General features: G+C 56.4%; 1 protein-coding gene across 1 annotated transcript; it reads left to right on the top strand.

The window, feature by feature from the left end:
* Positions 1 to 228: 228 nt before the first annotated feature.
* LOC130679979 (uncharacterized) lies at positions 229 to 3422 on the top strand. Its single transcript, XM_057489674.1, has 2 exons — positions 229 to 3042; positions 3138 to 3422. Exon 1 carries the CDS (start codon positions 229 to 231, stop codon positions 1309 to 1311), a length of 1083 nt encoding a protein of 360 aa, XP_057345657.1. The 3' UTR covers positions 1312 to 3042; positions 3138 to 3422.
* The last annotated feature ends 15666 nt before the right edge of the window (positions 3423 to 19088 follow it).

Here is a 19088-nt window from a genome sequence, read left to right as displayed (position 1 = left end):
CACCCCCACCCCCCACCTGACAAAGCCTTCAGTGTCCTCAGCTCTGTGTGGCTTAACTCTCTCAAGACACGTTAGACCCAGGGTACGGGGTGGACAAGGTCCTGCCCAGGGGTTCTTGACTCCGTCCCTCACCTTTCATGGCTGGGCACTCAACTCTTATTTTATACCATCACCCTGGAAGGCAGCAAGGCAGCCAAAGTGCATGGGAAACAGCCCCCTGAGCCCAGAATGAGGCCGGAACGTCCCCACCCTTTCTCAAGGTGGAGGACCTCCAGGGCCCTCCAAGGGGCAGGCCTGCCCAGAAACAGCACCCGGACCTGGCCCGGGATCGGGGCTACCGAGAGGCGGGGAGGGGACTGGGCAGCTGAGGCCAAGCTTCCCACGCAGCTCTCTGTGATGGCAGACAGGGAGACGGGGCCTCAGGCGGGAAGGCACTGCCAGCCCCCTGATGTGCTTCCTGCCCTGAAGGAGCAATATGCCTCCCCCTGGGCAGGGCCTGAGGGGGAGGACAGTCCTGCCCAGATGCTGCCCCTCTCGCCCTCAGCCCCGCCTTCCCTGGGGCCAGGACCGGGGCTTAAGTGGGTCTTCTCCTATGGGTCCAGCTCCTGGGGTGGAGGGGAGACTCTCAGAAGTAGTGGTGGCCAGATGCTGAGAGGTGCGGGCTCACTGGGGCTCTCTCCTCCCCAAAGCTCACCATCCTGCCCCCCTGTGCCCCGCTGGGCTCACTTACTTCATCGTTATGTTCCGGGAGTTGGTCCATGGGCACGTCATCGAGAATATATCCCAGGAAGGGGACCATGCCCTGTGCCACGGGGGTGGGGAGGTGATGAGTCCCCGCCTACCTCAGGGGCGCCCACAGAGCTCCTCCTGAACCCCACACCCGCAGCCCCCAGCTCCCTTGGACCACCCTGTGCTGCCTCCCTCCCCTTCTCCCTTCACCCTGCGCTCCTCTCCCGGTCCCTCCCAGGGCTGGCTTTTGGCCAATCCCAGGACCTGTGGTCCCTGCACCTGTCCTCCAACTTCTCCCCGTACCCAGCTGCTATCGCCCTCCTGGTCACCCCAGTGCTGGCAGCTCAGGGCTCGTGGCACCAGGCCACACCACTCTCACCTGATTCTCCTGGTAGTCGGGTGTCCTCTGGTCCCCCTGCCATCGCGTCAACAGGTACTTCGCCTCCTGCAAGGTCCGGGACACTCAGGTGCTCGTGCTCCCCTCCCACGCGGCCTCCCACAACCAGACCTTGGTTGATGGATGCCTTGCGCGAGTCCCCTGGCACCTATGCTGTCCCCACCTCCAGCAGGCTCTCAGCCTAGAGCGACCCCAGCTCCGGCACACACTCATCCTCTCTTGTGTCCTTGGGCCGCGGCCAGCCGCCCCGAGAGGCTTCCTCACCTGCAGAGTGTCAGGGGAAGTCCCTGCCTCCCAGGGTGCCCTGAGCACCCACTGTCACCTGGCTATCACCACCGCTCCCCTCACACGACAAGGTGGGATGGGCAGAAAGCTGAAGCCCGTCTTGTGCTCCCTGGACCCTGCTCACCTGGCAGGCCCGCACCCCAGGGTAACGGTCTGAGGGGACCCAGGGAGAGGCCGACCTTGCTCAGCCACGGGCCCCACCCCTGCTCCCGACCCCACGCCAGCCCCAGCCCTGACCGGGGGCCTGACCTCTGGGTCCTCACTGGATGCCAGGCCCCCAGTCAAGTGGGGCCAGGGAGGGAGACAGACGAGGCCGTTGGGGGCCTGGGGGACCCTACTTCCCCCATCAGCTCCCCCCTCTCACCCCGCACACCTCAAGTCTGCCCCAAGGCTGGGCCGCAGCACGGCAGAGGACTTGCCCCAAGGACCCCTCCCTTCGAGACGTCTAGCCTCCATTTACCTCGTGGAACCACTGCCGGTCAGCCTTCTTGTCCATCTTTTTAAGTTTTTTAAACATCCTGGAGCTTTTCCTAAGGGGCGGGGAGAGGAGGAGGGGACATGTGGCCAGCAGGTGGGGAGTCTGGGGGCAGACCAGTTCTCCTGGAGACCCCAGATATCAACTAGCCTGCAGGAGGCTATCCACCACAGCCCTGGGCCCTGGGCACTCCGTGGCCTGGGGAGGGGGCTGCGTGTTTCCACCCGGGGCCTCCATTCCCAGTTCTCCCCGGGGCGAATCTGCTTTGGGCCAGGTCGCTGTCCTTGGGGCAGAGACCTCCTGCTGCAGAACGCATGCTCGAGATCTCCAGTTGGCTTCAACCCACACCTGACATTGCGGGAAACTGATTCCTCCAGGGGTATCGCTGGCCTGACCCACAGGGGGCTCCAAGAGCCCGCCATCCCTGTCCCTAGGCTCTGCCACCTCCCAGAAAGTCCCAGCCATCTGAGGGGACACTGCCAGACCTCGGGGTATCCCTGTCCCCTCAGGTGCCCTGGTCCCGGGGACAGGACTACCCACCAGGAAACATGTCCCCAGGTTCTTTTCAGACGACCTACGGGAGGGAACTGCAAGGCCAAGAGAATCGCGTGGAGGGATGCAAAATTCAGGAAGGTCTCACAGTCCTGGGAGGGAAGACAGAGCTGAGAGCGTGGCCTGCTTCTCTGCTCTGTCCCCCCACGAACTCCTGTCCTTAAGCCCAGCACACCTGGTAGCTGGTGAGCAGCCCTCCTGGGTGGAGGACTGTAGCTCAACCCAAGGAAGGGGCAGGGATGGCTGTCCCCCCCTGGGGCCTGCGAGTCCAGGTCAGCACGCCCCTGGCAGGAGGGCCCAGGGACCGTGCGGGGCAGACCGCAGGCATTCATCATGAGAGTTGGCAAAGGCGGGGAGCAGGTCCCAAGATGCCAGGATGGACGCCGGGGGCCGTCCCATGACTCACCTTGGCCACCCGGATCCAGAACTCCACCACGCGGGCCCTGTGCCGGGCCGTCATGCTCGGGGTCCCGAGGCAGGAGGTGGTGACCAACCTAACCGTGGCTTCAAACTGCTTCATGACCTTATGGATGTTGGGGGCCACGTGCTCAATGCTTGCCTTCTCTGGCTGGTACCTTCTTCCCATCTGTGGCTTGTATGCAATGTAGGCCTCGCATTCATAACGGCTGACCTTGGTGAACAGCTCCTGGGGGTGACATGGGGTGTCATCCAGCTGTGCTCCTGGTGCCCCTTTTCCAGGAAGCCACCGGTTGGAGTTGGAGCCCAGGCAGCTGGAGGTGTGCTGTGAGCCTTGTGGCCGTCCGGGCTTTGGAGCCCGTCCACTGAGGCGCCCAGGACCGGATGCACAGCGCCGCACAGTGGTGGGGAACGGAGGGGCTCTGCTCGCAGGCACCCTCGCTCACCTCCTCCCTGCAGCACAAGGCAGCTCACCCGGCCATCCTGGGGCATCTGCCTCCCATTCTGCCACCCCTTGGATCCCGGTACCCACTCAGGTGCAGTTTCCCCGAAAACAACTCCACCCAGGGACTTTGTTGGTGTCTGTGTCTCCCACGCCGTCAGGTCCATGGCAGGGGCCTCTGAAGTGCGGAGGCTGTGGAGGCCTGCCAGGCCGATGGCCCGAGGACCTAAGGCCCTGGCAGCACCTCCCTGAGCACCCCTCCCTTGCCCCGCCCCTCCAAGCCCGGGCAGGCCCTGCCCACCTTCCCTCCACTCCTCCTCGTTGGTCGGCAAGGACCCCTAAGGGCCAGCCCTACTGTCCCCCTGTGGTCAGTGCAGTCTTGGGCGTGGGGAGGGTCTCTCAGGGCACAGGGTGAGTCCGTGGGGAAGCTGGGACGTGGGCCCACATCACAGGAGCCCACGTCAGGGGAGGGCAGGTCTGGGGCAGCCCGTGACACAGGGAAGGCCCAGCCCCGACCCCGGGAGCCCGCTCCGCTCACCGCACAGATAAGGGTCAGCTGCTCAGCCACCAGGGGGGGGGGGAACTGCAGGATGGTGAGCGGCTCCTCCCTCACGGCACAGGGGGTGCTCGCGGCACAGGGGCTGGTGGGCGCTGGCCCTGCCTCTGGCTCTGCCGTGCTTGGTGCCATTCCGGTAGGTGGTACGCGCCCCGGGCCCGAGGGCTCAAGGGGCTCCAGCTCGGGGCATGAGACCACTCCTGGGATGTCCCAGGGGATCATGGCACAGGGTCTGGTGGGGTCCAGTCCCGCCTCTGGCTCTGGCAGGCCCGGTGCCATTCCGGCAGGGTCTCCGGGCCCCACGCCTGAGGGCTCATGGGGCTCCAGCTTGGGGCCTGGCGCCGGGGCTGAGGCCACTGCTGGGACATCCTCCGGCTCCGCAGGGTCTGAAGCAGGTGACACCGGCTGTTGCTCCAGCTCAGGGGTCTCAGGGAGCTCCGGGATGGGCTCTAGCCTCGAAGACAGCCTTCTCCATGTCTCTGGACCCAGCTGCATCTGCCGTGGTGCTGGAGCAGGACACAGAGGAAGGGTCACCCCGGGCCTGATTCCCCACGCCTCACTGCCTGGAAGGGAAGCCCACCCTAGACGGTCCCCTGGCTGCAGCCCCTCACCTTTGATCTTGGCCACCGTGGGCCCCAGGTGCTCCTTCTGGCCCAAGTAGTGGAGGACTGGGCCCTGCAGGGTGCATGCAGGCTGGCTGCAGTGGAAGACGCTGGGCGCACTCTCGGGCTCCCAGGCAAGGCACCCATCCCATCCCATCCTGGGGCTGCGGGAAGGCCGGGGGTGGCAGACTGAGAAGCCTGGTCTTTCCAGCCGCTCTGCCCTCCCCTGCCTGTCCAGGCACCTGTCCCCACCTCCTTCCTGACCCTGCGTGTCTGTCCTGGGACCCCATCCTCTCCCATCCTCCCGAGTAGGAAGTCCCCAGTCGTCAGCCCGCCCTTCGGAATCCAAAGATGGGTGACCTGCTGGGCTCTGCTGGGCGCCCCCTGCCCCAAGCCCCAAACGCCTCCTCCGCCCATTCTGTGCACACGGGCAGTGCCCCCTCTGGTCCCAGTAGAAAACTCACGTTTTCAGTTCCTCCTGTGGGCCCTCGTCATGCCCCCCATCACATGAGGAGGCGGTGAGGGCATCGCCCATGACGCTCCCCGGCCATGACCTGCGGATGACGCCTGAAGTGACTGCCCGACCGACTCCCCCCGGGACGGGGTCCCAGTATTGTGTCTGCTTCCTTCACGCAGTTATGCTAAGTGTGCCCAGAGGACCTGCACCAAGTGGGTGCTGCACACCTATTGTTGCTGAAGGAAGTCCCCCCAGAACCTGTCCAGGTACCCCTCTGCTGCCCCCAGCGGCCCCTCATGTGAACTCAGTGAGGACGAGGACCGGGCCCAGCCACAGGGAATCGGGAGCCTCTGCTCCCAAGGCTGCTTTCCTTGTGCTTTTCCAAACTGAGGCCACTGATGGGTGAAGCCAAAGGCTTTTCATGAGGTGCAGAGAAGTAATAGCCCCGAAGTGGCCCAGCTTGGCCGGCAGTCCTTTCTGCAGCACCCAGTGCCTGGGGAGCCCCTCTAAGGCTCTTCCCGTGTTCCCCATGGACACCCTAACAGGCTGATCACCAGCCACCCTACCTGTCAGAGGAACACACCACGGCTCAGACACATGTGGGGACGCTCAAGACACACAGCAGGCCGTGGGCAGAGGCCCGACTGTGCCGAGGAGGGGGGTGGGTACTCACCAGGGGAGCCGCCGTCCCTTGGTCAGCTGCTCGGCTTCCTCGGGAGGGAGTTTGAGCTCAGGTGCGCTCGGGCTGGTGTGTGGAGCTGGTTGCACTCGTGCCGAGCGCTTTCTCCCCTTCCTCCTCACGCGTTTCCGGGGAGCCCTGCGCCTGGGGACCTCAGTCCCGTGGACAGTTGGCTCATGTTCAGGCTGAGGGGGGCAGCAGGGGTATAGTCAGTGGGAAACCCAGGTACCATCAGGACGAGGGAGGTTCGCAGCTCACCCGAGAGCCCCCAGCCCCCCGGGATGCGAGCAAGGAGAGGCACGGGGTGCCCCCGGGGACGAGGTTCCAGGCCCTCTGGAGTGGGCCGGTCGGCCACGCTCGTGGGGCAGCCCTGGGAGGGCCCTGGCAGGTTGCCAGGTTTGGAACGGGGTCCTGGGTGTAGCCAGCCTGCCCCAGGCCCAGGGAGATGGGGTAGGTGAGTCCATCCACCAGCTCCTCGTCGCTCCCCAGGGTGGAGCTCTGCAAAGCCGGCGCCTGGTAGCTGCGGAGGAGGCACCCGGGGCTGCGTGGACCTCCCCGCAGGGGGCAGTGTGGGCCGCAAAGCCCGCCCCCGAGGTCAGGCGCACAGGGCCATCTGCCTAGACATCCAGTCCCTGGGGGAAGGAGAGGACACCCCCGGGCTCAGGACTAACATGCGGGTGGAAGTGCCTGGTCCCAACACTCACCTCCACGTCCTGAATGCTGCGACCAGAGCTGTGGCACTGACTGCCCCGCTAGGGGGCCACCACCTCCCAACGTGCTGCCACCCAGGAACGGCCCCCCTCCTCCCCAGCCTCCAGTCCCACCCATGCCCCACGCCCACCGCACACACACAGGAAGGGCCGTGGGAAGATCAGCCTGGGATGGGTCACACTGTGGCCTGGCCCTGGAGTGGCCCGCTCTGGGCTGCCCTGTGTTACCTCGGGGCTCCTCGGGAGACACGGACAGAGGCGGTGGAGGAGGTCAATGAGCCCGCGCCCACAGCGAGCAGCAGGACTCTCCGTCTCGGCTTCCCGGACTCCCACGCCTTCAGAAGGCTCCGCACAACAAGACCGCATGTTGCTCTGTCGAGCGCCTCCGGTCAAGTGAGCAGGACCGGGGTCTGCGGCCAGGGTCTGGGTTCCGTCCGGGTCACAATTCAGGTTCTACTGGGCGTGTCTTCAGTGACATCACTTCTTCAAGGGTCCATTTCCTGGGCCCCTCCGTGCATTCAGACACGCCCACATGCCCCTCTGGGCTGCTGACCGCCCACCCTCCTGGCCTTTGCCCTGCACGACTACACAGTCTCCAGCAGAGCCCTCCCCTCGCTCTTTGGCAGTGTCACCAGGGTCCCAGCTCTGAGGAGACAAGAGCTGAGCTCAGGCCTCTTTTTCTTACCAGTTCCGTGTCCCGCTGCGGCCGCGGTACCTCCCAGGAGCAGCCCAACGCCCCAACCTGCACAGGCAGTGTCATGCCAGACGTTCCTCCCTAGGGACATCCCCAGGGATACATGGATGACCCCCTCCAGCTCCTGGGGACTGGTGTCACGTGTGTCTGATGCACAGACTCAGAGATGGAGGAGTGCCAACCAGGCTTGGCACGGAGCGTGGAACAGCACGCAAGTCAGGCCGGGGTCCGGGCCTTGTGATCTTGGGCAGGTCAGTCCCCCGGTAGGCCGTTTTCAGGTGTGCACCTGGAAGGGGCAGCAATGAGAGGGGATCCAGGTGTTGCCATCTACTGGCATCCACCTTCCAAAGGTCCAGGCTGCTCTCAGACTAGGTGCTTTTCAGACCAATCAGTAAATGGGTCAGAGTAGCACACTGGAAATGAGGTCTGTGCTGCCTCTGAAATCCGAGGTGGTCTACCAGGCTGCTGTGCCGTTTGTGTGCGGGGGGTGGAGGAGGGTCCAGGTACAGCACCTCATTCATCACCTTAGGAGAGCTAGGCATACCCACACGATAGACTTCTAGAAACTTGTCGAAGACGAAAGGCCCCTGAATTTTTGTTGGATTTATTTCCCACCTTCTGACACGTGACTGCTCTATCAGTGTGCTTAGACAAGTTGTACTTCCTGATCACTGGGTCCAGTGGGCGTAGTGCCATCAGTGGGATGGGCCAGTGTGACGGCTTCTGGAAGGAAAAGGACAGGAAGGTTCCTTGTCACTAAGGGACAACCTAAGTCTGGAGATTTGATATGCCTCTGAGATAGTTTTCTCTCCTTGCCGGCTGAAAGCTAACTGCCCTGCTGGTCTTTACTCACAGGAAGAGAACAAAGAGCATTTTCCTGAGCAATACTTACACACTGGGTGCTTGGGGACCAAGTGATGAAGCCCCATGTGCAGCAGTAACTGCAATCTGAGACACTCCGATCACGGTGTCCATCATGCACTGTCATCTCCAAGATTCGTCCGTTTTCTGAGTAGGCCGAGTGAGTGACTTCAATAAGGGTTTGTGGAAATCACCACCCCCACGTCTTCCAAGGCCTTGGTGGGAACTCCAGTCTGTAACCTCTCCTGGAAGGCAGTACTGCTTTCAATATATACTTCGGAGGGAGTTCTAGAGACTTGTACTTGCCCTGCCACACAGCACGAACTCCTGGCCGGCACAGTCCCCCGTGGCTAGCAAGGAGGAAGCCGGGAGCTCTGCGTCCCTGACAGCTCGGCCCTGTGGCCTCTGACACTGAAGGAGCGGCACTGCGGGCACTTGGTCGGGGTGGGGGGGGTGCTGCTCCTGATACCAAGACCCGGTCCTCGTCCCTGAGGTCAAATCACAAAACACAATGACAAGGTTTTGAGGAAAGGAAAGGAGAGTTTATTGACTTGCTAGCAAATGAGGGAGTGGCAGGCTCCTGCCTTAGGGAACCACCTTCCTCCTGACACGCAAGCGGTCAGGGCTTTTCAAGGGGAAATGGTAGGAGAGAGGCTGGGGTGCAGACACATGAAGTAGCAGCTTGCAGGGGCCCAAGCAGACATTCCCGCGCCAATTCACTAGCGTTTTGTTTTTCTTTTCTGCTCCTCCTCAGTCCCCTGGGACAGAATGCCTTTTGAGTCCCTTTTTTAGTGAACTTTACTGGCCTTAATTCTCTCTCATCCCGCTCATATCTATTTTTCTGCCGAACACTCCCAAGACTGACCAGCCTCTCTGTAAACATCCCATAGACGTGCTGACAGGCCCCTCAGGTCTACAGTGTGTGACACCCAGGCAAGAAGCCTGGCTATAATTTCCATTTTCTCCACACGATCCTGCTCCTTTCAACAAAAAGATGGAGGTCCTGGGTCAGCCCTTGGTCAACGTAGCTACTTGACCGGTGGTGGCAGCAAGAATTTCTTCTCTCCCTGAGGTTCCCTTAGCTGGAGTAAGAAACAGATTGACGTGAAACAGATTAACAGGAGAAAAAGTAACAAAATTTAGTTAAGTACATACAGGGAAGCCATAGACATCTGTTCCACAGACAGGGTGTGGGTAAAATTGCAATATTTGCAAAACTCTCTTGGCCTGGCTTTAGTGCATGTCCGCATCCACAGGGGTTTCCAAGGGGTGGAGAGAAGTAGTCCGTCTCCATCAGTGGGTGATTACGTGGGCGAGCGAGGGCTTCCCTGGACCAGAGAGCTTGGTGGGAGTATTGGCTGTCTTCTACTGCAGCAGGAGAGAGAGAGAGAGAGAGGGAGACGCAGGGCGACTGCTTGTGGGCAATAAACGGCTTTTGAACACTATTTCTCCCTTTGCCTGATTTCGCTTTCAAAGGTGTTTTGCCCTGGGATCTCCCCTCCCTGGAGTTACGCAGGGAGAATGAGGTCTGTGTGTCCTCCTGAACCACGGAGGAGGGGTGAGGGTCTGCAACTTCAAAGGGAAAGGGAAGTAATTCACGGGAATATAAAACAGGAAACGTCTGGTAAAATACTTGATGGGACACAGAAACAATGAGGGGGCAGAACGGGGAATTTTAACAGACTAAAATGATACCGGGGTTCTTGTTCCCAGAGTCAAAGACTGAACTTCGCAAACACTGATCGAGGTAGGAAAGAAAGCCAGGGAGGCTTTTATTTAGAGAGAAAGTGGGAGAAAAGAGCTCCTGGGGCATGCGGGGTGGGGTGGGGTGGGGTGGGGTGGGGTGGGGGGGACAAGACAGTCCACGGCCGCCTGCCCCTCCCGCCCGCTCACCGCGGGTGCCCCCCCTCGCCCAGCCCCTTCCCCGCCCCACCGTGACCACCTGCGGCTGCCGGGCCTCGTCCCCCACCCCCACACGCGTCCGGGGGCTGGGGGTGGCGGTGGGCACACCCGCCTTCAGCCTGGCATCCCCGCCCAGAGGCAGGGCCAACCCGCGGGCAGGCCGGCGGGTCCCCCACCCCGCAGGCAGGCCTTACGGAGGGTGCCCCTAAGCCCTGCGCTCCGATCGCCTCCACTCGCCCCCACCCGCCGGCCAGCGCTGGCCTTAGACCCCCCCCCCGCCCCCCCGTCCCCGGGCCCGGGCTGCGCTCCCGGAGGCAGGGCTTTTCCCCTCCTGGCCACGGTAGGGAGGTAGGGCAGGCCCGGCCCCACAGGAGGGGACCACCGTCCCTGGGCCCCTGGGCGCGCCCGTCGTCCGAGGGTGGTGTCCGTGGCCTCGAGCCCCGCCCCCCACCCCGGGCACGGACCGGGCCGACCGCCCCAGGCCACGTGCGGCCCTGGGCACCCTGCTGCCGCGCGTCCCGCGCTGCTCTCCCGCAACAGCAGGTGCGCTCTGCAAGTGCCGGGGCGCCCGCGCCGAAGACACGCAGAGGTAGAGGGACCGGGCCGCGCGCTCACACCCATCTCCATACATAATGATGAAAGTATAAACTCACCAGGAAGATACACTAATGCACCTACTAAAAGCATCCCAAAATGCTAACAGAAAGAAAAGGAAAACTAATATAACTAAAGGGAAAGCACAGACAAGTCCATCAGTCTCCTTGGATATGTCAACACTTTTTTTCTCAGTAACCGATAGGACAAGTAGATAAAAAAACTCAGCAAAGATGCAGAAAAACTGAATGGTATCCACCAACTAGATCTAGTTGATACTAATAGAACATCCCACTCCACAACAACAGAATTTTCAGGAGCATATGACGTATTGATCACATAGATCACACAACTGAACTAAATTTCAAAGAATTGAAATCATACAAAATATGTTTGTTCTCTGACCGTAGTGCATTAAATTACAAATCAGTAATAGAAAGATATGTAGAAAATCCCCAATCCCTTGAAAATTAAATAACTTAATAAGAGGTGAGTTATTTACAATAGCCAAGAAACGGAAGCAACCTAAGTGTCCCTCAGTAGATGAATGGATAAAGAAGATGTGGTGCATATACACCATGGAATATTATTCAGCCATAGGAAGAAAACGAATCCTACCATTTGCTACAACATGGACGGAGCTAGAGGGTATTACGCTCAGTGAAATAAGCCAGGCGGAGAAAGACAAGCAGCAAATGATTTCACTCGTGTGGAGCATAAGAACAAAGCAAAAACTGAAGGAACAAAACAGCCGCAGACTCACAGAACTGACAGTTCTGGACTGACAGTTACCAAAGGGAAAGGGACTCTGGAGGGTGGGTGGGAAGGGAGGGAGGGACAAGGGGAGCGAGGGGCATCAGGATCAGCACACATAATGCAGGAGGGGCGCGGGGAGGGCGGTACAACACGGAGACGACAAGTAGTGAGTCTACAGCGTCTCACTACGAGGATCGTCAGTGACTGTAATGGGGTGTGTGGGGGGGACTCGATAATGGAGGGAATCTAGTAACCACATTGTTGCTCATGTGATTGTGCACTAAGGACACCTAAATAAGTTAATTGATTAATTAAAAAAAAATAACGCGTGGGTCATCTCATGAAAAATCAGAAAGTATATCGAAGAAAATGACAGCCCGCGCCTGACGGCCCTCGCGGCCAATGAGCGCGCAGGTCGCGGGCAGGCCCGCCTCCGACTGACGGCACTCGTGGCCAATAAGCAAGGCGGCGCCGCGGAGCAGGCAGCCATTGGGCGAGCGCGCAGAACCAGTGAGTCCGGCGGCGGCTTAGTAGCTGCAGGCGCCGCCGCCGCCACATTCAAGAGTCGGGAGCCTCGCGAGCGCCGTAGGCAGAGGCAGCTCCCGCGGCTCCGTCCATGCTCCGGGCCGCCGTCCCGTCCGCGCAGCGGGCCCCGCGGAGACCACGTGAGGGTGGACCCGCGCTGTGCTCGGCTGCGCCTTCCTCCCGGCGGACCTGCGGCGGAGCGTCCCGAGCGGGCCCCGCTTCAGGGGTGAAGGCGACAGCGACGGCTCTGCGGGCCGGAAGGTACGTGGCCGCGGGGCGCGGCGGGGCCTGACGGGGCGCGGGGACCTCTGCCTCCGCCTGCGGGCGCGGGCGAGCCGGTGAGGGGGCGGCCGTGCGAGGGCTCGGCGGGCGGCGCGGGTGGTGGGTCCTCGCTGGGCCCGGCCGGGGGCCGCGCCGCCGCCGCCCGGGACGGGGAATCCGGGGGCCGCGCAGGCGGGGAGGCCGGAGGGCGTCTTGCCGCGTGTGGAGGTTCTCGGCGGCGGCCTCGAGGGCGAGGGCCGGGCGAGCTGAGGGGCCCGGCGGGACCCGCGGCGGGGCGGCGGGGGACAGGCCGCCGGGGGCCGCGCCTTCGGAATTAAGAGTGTTTTCCCGAGGTGCCTGTCGTCCTTGCCGTTGGGGATTCCCGGGGCAGTGTCCCTGCCGGTCACTGGTCTGTCCAGGTTTTGTTTCTTCCTGGCTCAGCCGTGGGAGGTTGCGTTTTTCTCGAGAGTTGACCGTTTCTTCTAGGTTATCCAGTTCCTTTCCATATAATTTTTCATAGTATTCTCTCATAATTCTTCATATTTCTGTGGTGTCAGTACTGATTTTTCCTTTCTCATTTGCTGATTCTGTTCATGTGCGTTGACTCTCTTTTTTTCTTGGTAAGTCTGGCTAGGGGTTTACTATTTTGTTTATTTTCTCGAAGAACCAGCTCCTGCTTTCATTGATTCTCTGTATTGTTTTATTCCTCTCTATTTTATTTATTTCTGCTCTGCTCTTTATTATGTCCCTCCCTCTACTGACTTTGGGCCTCAATTTTTCTTCTTTGTCTAGTTTGGGTAATTGTGAGTTTAGAGTGTTCATATGGGATTGTCCTTCTTTCCTGAGGTAGGCCTGTGTTGCAATGTACTTCCCTCTCGGCGGTGTCTTTGCTGCATCCCACAGATTTTGCGTTGTTGAATTATTGTTGTCATTTCTCGCCATATATTGCTTGATCTCTGTTTTTATTTGGTCATTGAGCCAGTGGTTATTTAGGAGCATGTTGTTAAGCCTCCATGTGATTGTAGGCGTTTTCGTCATCTGTGTGTAATTTACTTCTAGTTTCATACCCTTGTGGTCTGAGAAGCTGGTTCGTACAATTTCAGTCCTTTTGAATTTACTGAGGCTCTTTTTGTGGCCTAGTATATGATCTGTTCTTGAAAATGTTCCATGTGCACTTGAGAAGAATGTGTATCCTGCTGCTTTTGAGTGGAGAGTTCTGTAGATGTCTGTCAGGTCCATCTGTTCCAATGTGTTGTTCAGTGCCTCTGTCTCCTTACTTATTTTCTGTCTGGTTGATCTGTTCTTTGGAGTGAGTGGAGTGTTGAAGTCTCCTAAAATGAATGCATTGATTCTGTTTCCCCTTTTAATTCTGTTCACATTTGTTTCACATATGTAGGTGCTCCTGTGTTGGGTGCATAGATATTTATAATGCTTATATCCTCTTGTTGGATTGACCCCTTTATCATTATGTGGTGTCTGTCTTTGTCTCTTGTGACTTTCTTTGTTTTAAAGTCTATTTTGTCTAATACAAGTACTGCAACACCTGCTTTTTCCTCCCTATTAGTTGCATGAAATATCTTTTTCCATCCCTTGACTTTTAGTCTTTGTATGTCCTTGGGTTTGCAGTGAGTTGTCTCTTGTAGGCAGCGTATAGATGGGTCTTGTTGTTTTATCCATTCAGTGACTCTGTGTCTTTTGATTGGTGCGTTCAGACCATTTACACTTAGGGTGATTATCAATAGGTATGTCTTTATTGCCACTGCAGGCTTTAGGTTCGTGGTGACCAAAGGTTCAAGGGTGCCTCACCTTCCTTACTATCTAAGAATCTAACTTAACTCAGTTAAGTGTGCTATTACAAACAATCTAAAGGAGGCTGTTTTTAAAATTTTCCCTCCTCATTCTTTATATATTAGGTGTCATATTCTGTACTCTTTGTCTATCCCCTTTTGTTACTTCTGGTGACAGCTATTTAATGTTAGGAACACTTCCACCTATAGCAGTCCCTCGAAAATACACTGTAGAGACGGTTGGTGGGAGCTAAATTCTCTCAGCTTTTGCTTATCTGGAGATTGTTTAATCCCTCCTTCAAATTTAAATGATAATCTTTTTTTTCAATTTTTTATTAAGTTGTTATTATGATTATTTTTTGGTATCAAGCTACGGTTACATGAGCAACATTATGTTTACTAGACTCCCCCCATCATCAAGTCCCCCCCACATACCCGATTACAATCAGTGTCCTTCAGCATAGTAAGGTGCTATAGAATCACTACTTGTCTTCTCTGTGTTGTACAGCCCTCCACGTGGCCCCCCTGTATTATGTCTGCTAATAGTAATGCCCCTTTTTTTCCACTGATCCCTCCCTTCCCACCCATCCTCCCCAGTCCCTTTCCCTTTGGTAACTGTTAGTCCATTCTTGGGTTCTGCGAGTCTGCTGCTGTTTTGTTCCTTCAGGTTTTTTTTCTTTGTTGTTATACTCCACAGATGAGTGAAATCATTTGATACTTGTCTTTCTCTGCCTGGCTTATTTCACTGAGCATAATACCCTCTAACTCCATCTATGTTGTTGCAAATGGTAGCCTGATTTTCTTCTTCTTCTGGCTGTATAATATTCCATTGTGTATATGTACCACATCTTTCTTTTTATCCATTCATCTACTGAGGGACACTTAGGTTGCTTCCATTTCTTGGCTATTGTAAATTGTGCTGCGATAAACAGGGGTGCATATGTCTTTTTCAAAGTGGGCTGCTGCATTCTTAGGGTAAATTCCTAGGAGTGGAATTCCGGGGTCAATGGTATTTCTATTTAGAGATTTTTGAGGAACCTCCATACTGCTTTCCACAATGGTTGAACTAATTTACATTCCCACCAGCAGTCTAAGTAAGACGGTTCCCCTTTCTCCACATCCTCGCCAACATTTGTTGTTTGTCAGTTTTTAATTTGCATTCATCTGATGATTAGCGATGCGGAGCAGCTTTTCATGTGCCTGTAGGCCATCTGAATTTCTTCTTTGGAGAAGTGTCTGTTCTAATCCTGTGCCCGTTTTCTAAATGGATTATTTGCTTTTTGTCTGTTGAGGTTCGTGAGGTCTTTATATATTTTGGATGTCAACCCTTTATCGGACATGTCATTTATGAACATATTCTCCCATACTGTAGGATGTCTTTTTGTTCTGTTGATGGTGTCCTTTGCTGTACAGAAGCTTTTCAGCTTGATATAGTCCCACTTGTTCATTTTTGCTTTTGTTTCCCTTGCCTGGGGAGATATGTTCATGAAGAAGTTGCTCCTGTTTGTGTCCAGGAGATTTTTTTTCCTATGTTTTTTCTAAGAGTTTTATGGTTTCATGACTTACATTCAGGTCTTTGACCCATTTTGACTTTCCTCTTGTGTGTGGGGTTAGACAATGGTCCAGTTTCATTCTCTTGCATGTAGCTGTCCAGTTTTGCCAACGCCAGCTGTTGAAGAGGCTGTCATTTCCCCATGATGAATCCACGGCTCCTTTATCGTCTATTAATTGACCGTATATGTTTGGGTTAATGTCTGGAATCTCTATTGTGTTCCACTGGTCTGTGGGTCTGTTCTTGTGCCAGTACCAAATTGTCTTGATTACTGTGTCTTTGTAGTAGATCTTGACTTCTTATGCAGATCTACTAAGATTTGAAGTTTGGAAGTGACATCCCCCCGGCTTTATTGTTCCTTCTCAGGATTGCTTTGGCTATTCGGGGTCTTTTGTGGTTCCCTATGAAGGTTAGAACGCTTGGTTCCGGTTCGTTGAAGAGTGCTGTTGGTATTTTGATAGGGTTTGCATTTGAATCTGTAGATTGCCTTAGGTAGGATTACCATTTTGACAATATTAATTCTTCCTAGGTTACTCACAAGTATCCCAAACCTAAAGTCTTCCAAACTTAGTCCATTATCTTCCTCTGCCCACAACTTTCTTACCAGTATCGGAACCTGTCCCCCGCCATCCCAGGAAGAAACCCGGGAGACGGCTTCGCCTTCCATCCCGCGCATAGCGAGTCAGGCCCGGTTCCAGTGACTTTGCTCTTTCTCACGTCTGTGTCTCCTCTCGGTTGTCACCACCACAGTGGGTTTCCAAGCCCTCACCGTCTCTCCCCTAAGCTGCGCAGTGGCCTCCTACTTGACCCCCAATCCTTCAGTGCCTCCCACTTAAATTCTTTCCCCTCACTACTGCTAGATGACCTACCTATAAGAAAGTGATCATATTTCGCTGCTCAGAATCATATTGCGTATGAAATAGAGTCTGCACTTCTTAATAAGGTGCACGGGGCTCTTTGGCACCTTCTGCTTGTCCCTTCTCTAGGGTAAAAATAGCAAACTAAGAATATAGGCATTCTCCAGTGAGATCAGTTAAAGTTCCAGAAGCCAGGAGTAACTGGCCTGGAATGCTTGAGTGTTCCCCAGACAAAGGAACGTCTCTCGGCATACCCTTGTCTTTATTGTGTTTAGTAAATCATGTCATGGTGAGACTCACTTAGCCTGCTTAAAGGCCCAGCTTATTTTTTTACCTTTACCTATATGCTGTTTTTCCTCCTCCATCCCCATATCAAGTAATTTGCGGACTGGACAGTTCACTTAGCAAGCTAGCCCAGCCATAACAGCACAGTAAGACAGGAAAGATTCTGTCTTAAAGCTAAGATTGCATTTCAAAACCCAGGAAGTGAAGAAGTGAGATTTTTAATGTCCTGCCAATGGGTTTCAACCCTGGGCAATTTCGCTATGGATTCAATGTGACCAAAGAAATGACAGTAAAACGTTCTTGGGGTGAAAGGGCTTTACCCAACTTTATTTCCACCGTGGCAGGTCAATCCCTAACATCCCATCCAATCAGAGCGAGTCTGCATGCAGCAAGCCGGTCTCTGCCTCTGGGCCTCTCTGCCTGCACAGCCGTCCTGCAGACATCCTCTAGGCCTCTGACCTCAGCGCTGCCACCACTCCAGCCTCTGCTCTGCTCTCCTGCAGCCTCGCGGCCGTGTCACCGTGTCACCCAGAGCACTGGGTGGAGCTCTTTCTATAGAGTCAGTAGCAACCTATTGCCCACATGTGTAGTGAGCTAGCCGACTAGGCCCAGGTGAGAATCCTGGCCCCAGGAATTTTCATTTTATCCACACATAACATACTCTTCAGCGAACATACAATAACTCAGCCCACCTTGTAGGCAGGGAAGGCAGTCTTAATTGATATGCTCCCAAACCAGGAAGCTGCTATTCTGGAGGGAATCCGAGCAGTGCATTTCTTGTGTTAAGCTAATTTTGCAGAATTACCGGGAGGACTGATAAGAAACGTCATGTCTCATCTTGAGACCACTTCACAGGTCCACACCCCTAGCCCTTTGTCACATTCCTGAAAAATCCTTCATGCGCCTTTCAAAAAAACCTTTCAATGCGCCTTTCTCTCTGAGGTTGCCCACACTCCCCTCTCTCTGAGTGTGCACTTTCTCTCCGTAAATAAAACTTTAACTCGACTTCACTACTGTGTCTCTGCGTTTCAGTTCTTTGCCGCGGCGGGGACAAGAACCGAGAAAAATGCACAAAGCCCTCCTAACAGGCGTCCCAGCCCAGGGGAGGGGTGGGGGAAGGAGAAGGCTGGGAGGGCGGTGGAGGGGAGAGGGGTGCGAGCATGGGAACAGAGAGCTTGGGGAGTGTGGAAGGGAAGCCTGGAGGGGGAACTAGGAGGGAATGGCAGCTGGGGAGGGAAGCCACGGAGCCTCATTGCTGGTGAGGCAGGGACCGTGGGTGCAGGCAGAGCAGGGTGAGGGCCTCCGGAATAAAACCCCTACTGAAACTCCATATTAAACAATTAAGCAAAGTCAGTCACATTCATTCTCTAAAGTAATATAAGCGTTCTTGTGTGAGATTAATTATAACTAAAAAGCCAGGAGTGACTTGTCCTGAAATGTTTGAATATCCCCCACATAAGAAAAGACCGCAGCATAGCCCATGTCTTCACTGTGTCCATTAAATGAGGCTATTGTAAAATGTACCGTCGCCTGCTCAAAGGCCCGGCTTATTTTCTTCAACTACCCAGATGCTGCTTTTCTTCCTCTAGCCCTAATCAAATGATGTGCAACGTAGGCAAGTAATACTGGCAAGTAAGCAAAATAATCTGGAAGACTGGTAAGAAACTTAGTGTCTCTTCGAAGGTAAGCATTTGGGGACCGTTTAGCAGGTGTGCATCCCTGGCCCTTTGTCCCTCACCTGCCTCTAAATCCCCTAGACAGTGCATCACCCCGGGGCTGTCTTGTCCCCTCCGGGCAGGGGCAAGCCAGGAGCTCTGTCCTCTGCTTTATGTCTAAATAAAAGCCTCGCACATGCTCTCCTACCTTGAGTGTTTGCAAAGTTCATTCTCTGAGCCTGCGAACAAGAACACCAGCATCAGCTTCTCTGAAGAGCCCGAAGACGGGGAGCCCCCAGAGCCGGTGCCTGGGTGCAGAGGAGCGCACCAGCGGCCGGAGGGCCCTGCCACCTCCCCAGCACACGCCGGGTGGAGAGGGTGCGCTGCAGCCCACAGTCAGGGTGGCCACGCCGCCGTGTGAGCCTGGTGTCCCAGCACCAGCGGTCTAGGCCGTAGCGCGCTTGGGGCCCCTGCACAGACCCGGGGCAGGACGGACCGCTGGCCCAGTGACCACCCAGCAGGCCCAGGGCTGCTGCTTTGTTTCTGGGCCCAGAGCTCTCCTGTGTCAGGTTGAGGCTGGTGGGCCGTGCAGGATGACAGGTCTGACCTGGGCCCCTGCCCTGCCAGGGGCCCGTGTGCCCTCCTCCTGCCCAAACCTACCTCCCTATGTGGCCGGGGAGCCTGAGGTCATCCCTGGGACCACCGTGCAGGCAGATGGCTCTGAGGGTGCTGTGGGCAGGGCCAGGGAAAGGAAAGGAGGGTGGCCTGGGTGTCCCGATTTTACCTCCTGTCACGTGGTCACCTGAGGCTGTCAGGTGGGCCCACGTCCGCTTCCCCAGTCCCCAGTCTGGGGCTCCACCTGCAGCGTAAGGCCTGGAGACTGTCTCCAGCCTGGAGCCCCCAAAGGGGGTGTTTGTGCTGATCCTGGAACTCCCCTCCAGGCCAGGCCTCCCCTCCTGGGAGGGTGAACACGTCCTGAGAGCCCTGGGGGAGCAGTGTGGGGAGAATCAGAGCCAAGTGCCTCCGCTCAGCCTCCCCAGCCTTTTGTCACAGATTTC

Source organism: Manis pentadactyla, chromosome 12 (genome assembly GCF_030020395.1).
Source record: "Manis pentadactyla isolate mManPen7 chromosome 12, mManPen7.hap1, whole genome shotgun sequence".
Classification (NCBI taxonomy): Eukaryota; Metazoa; Chordata; class Mammalia; order Pholidota; family Manidae; genus Manis; species Manis pentadactyla.
This window is presented reverse-complemented; position numbering and strand designations above follow the sequence as displayed.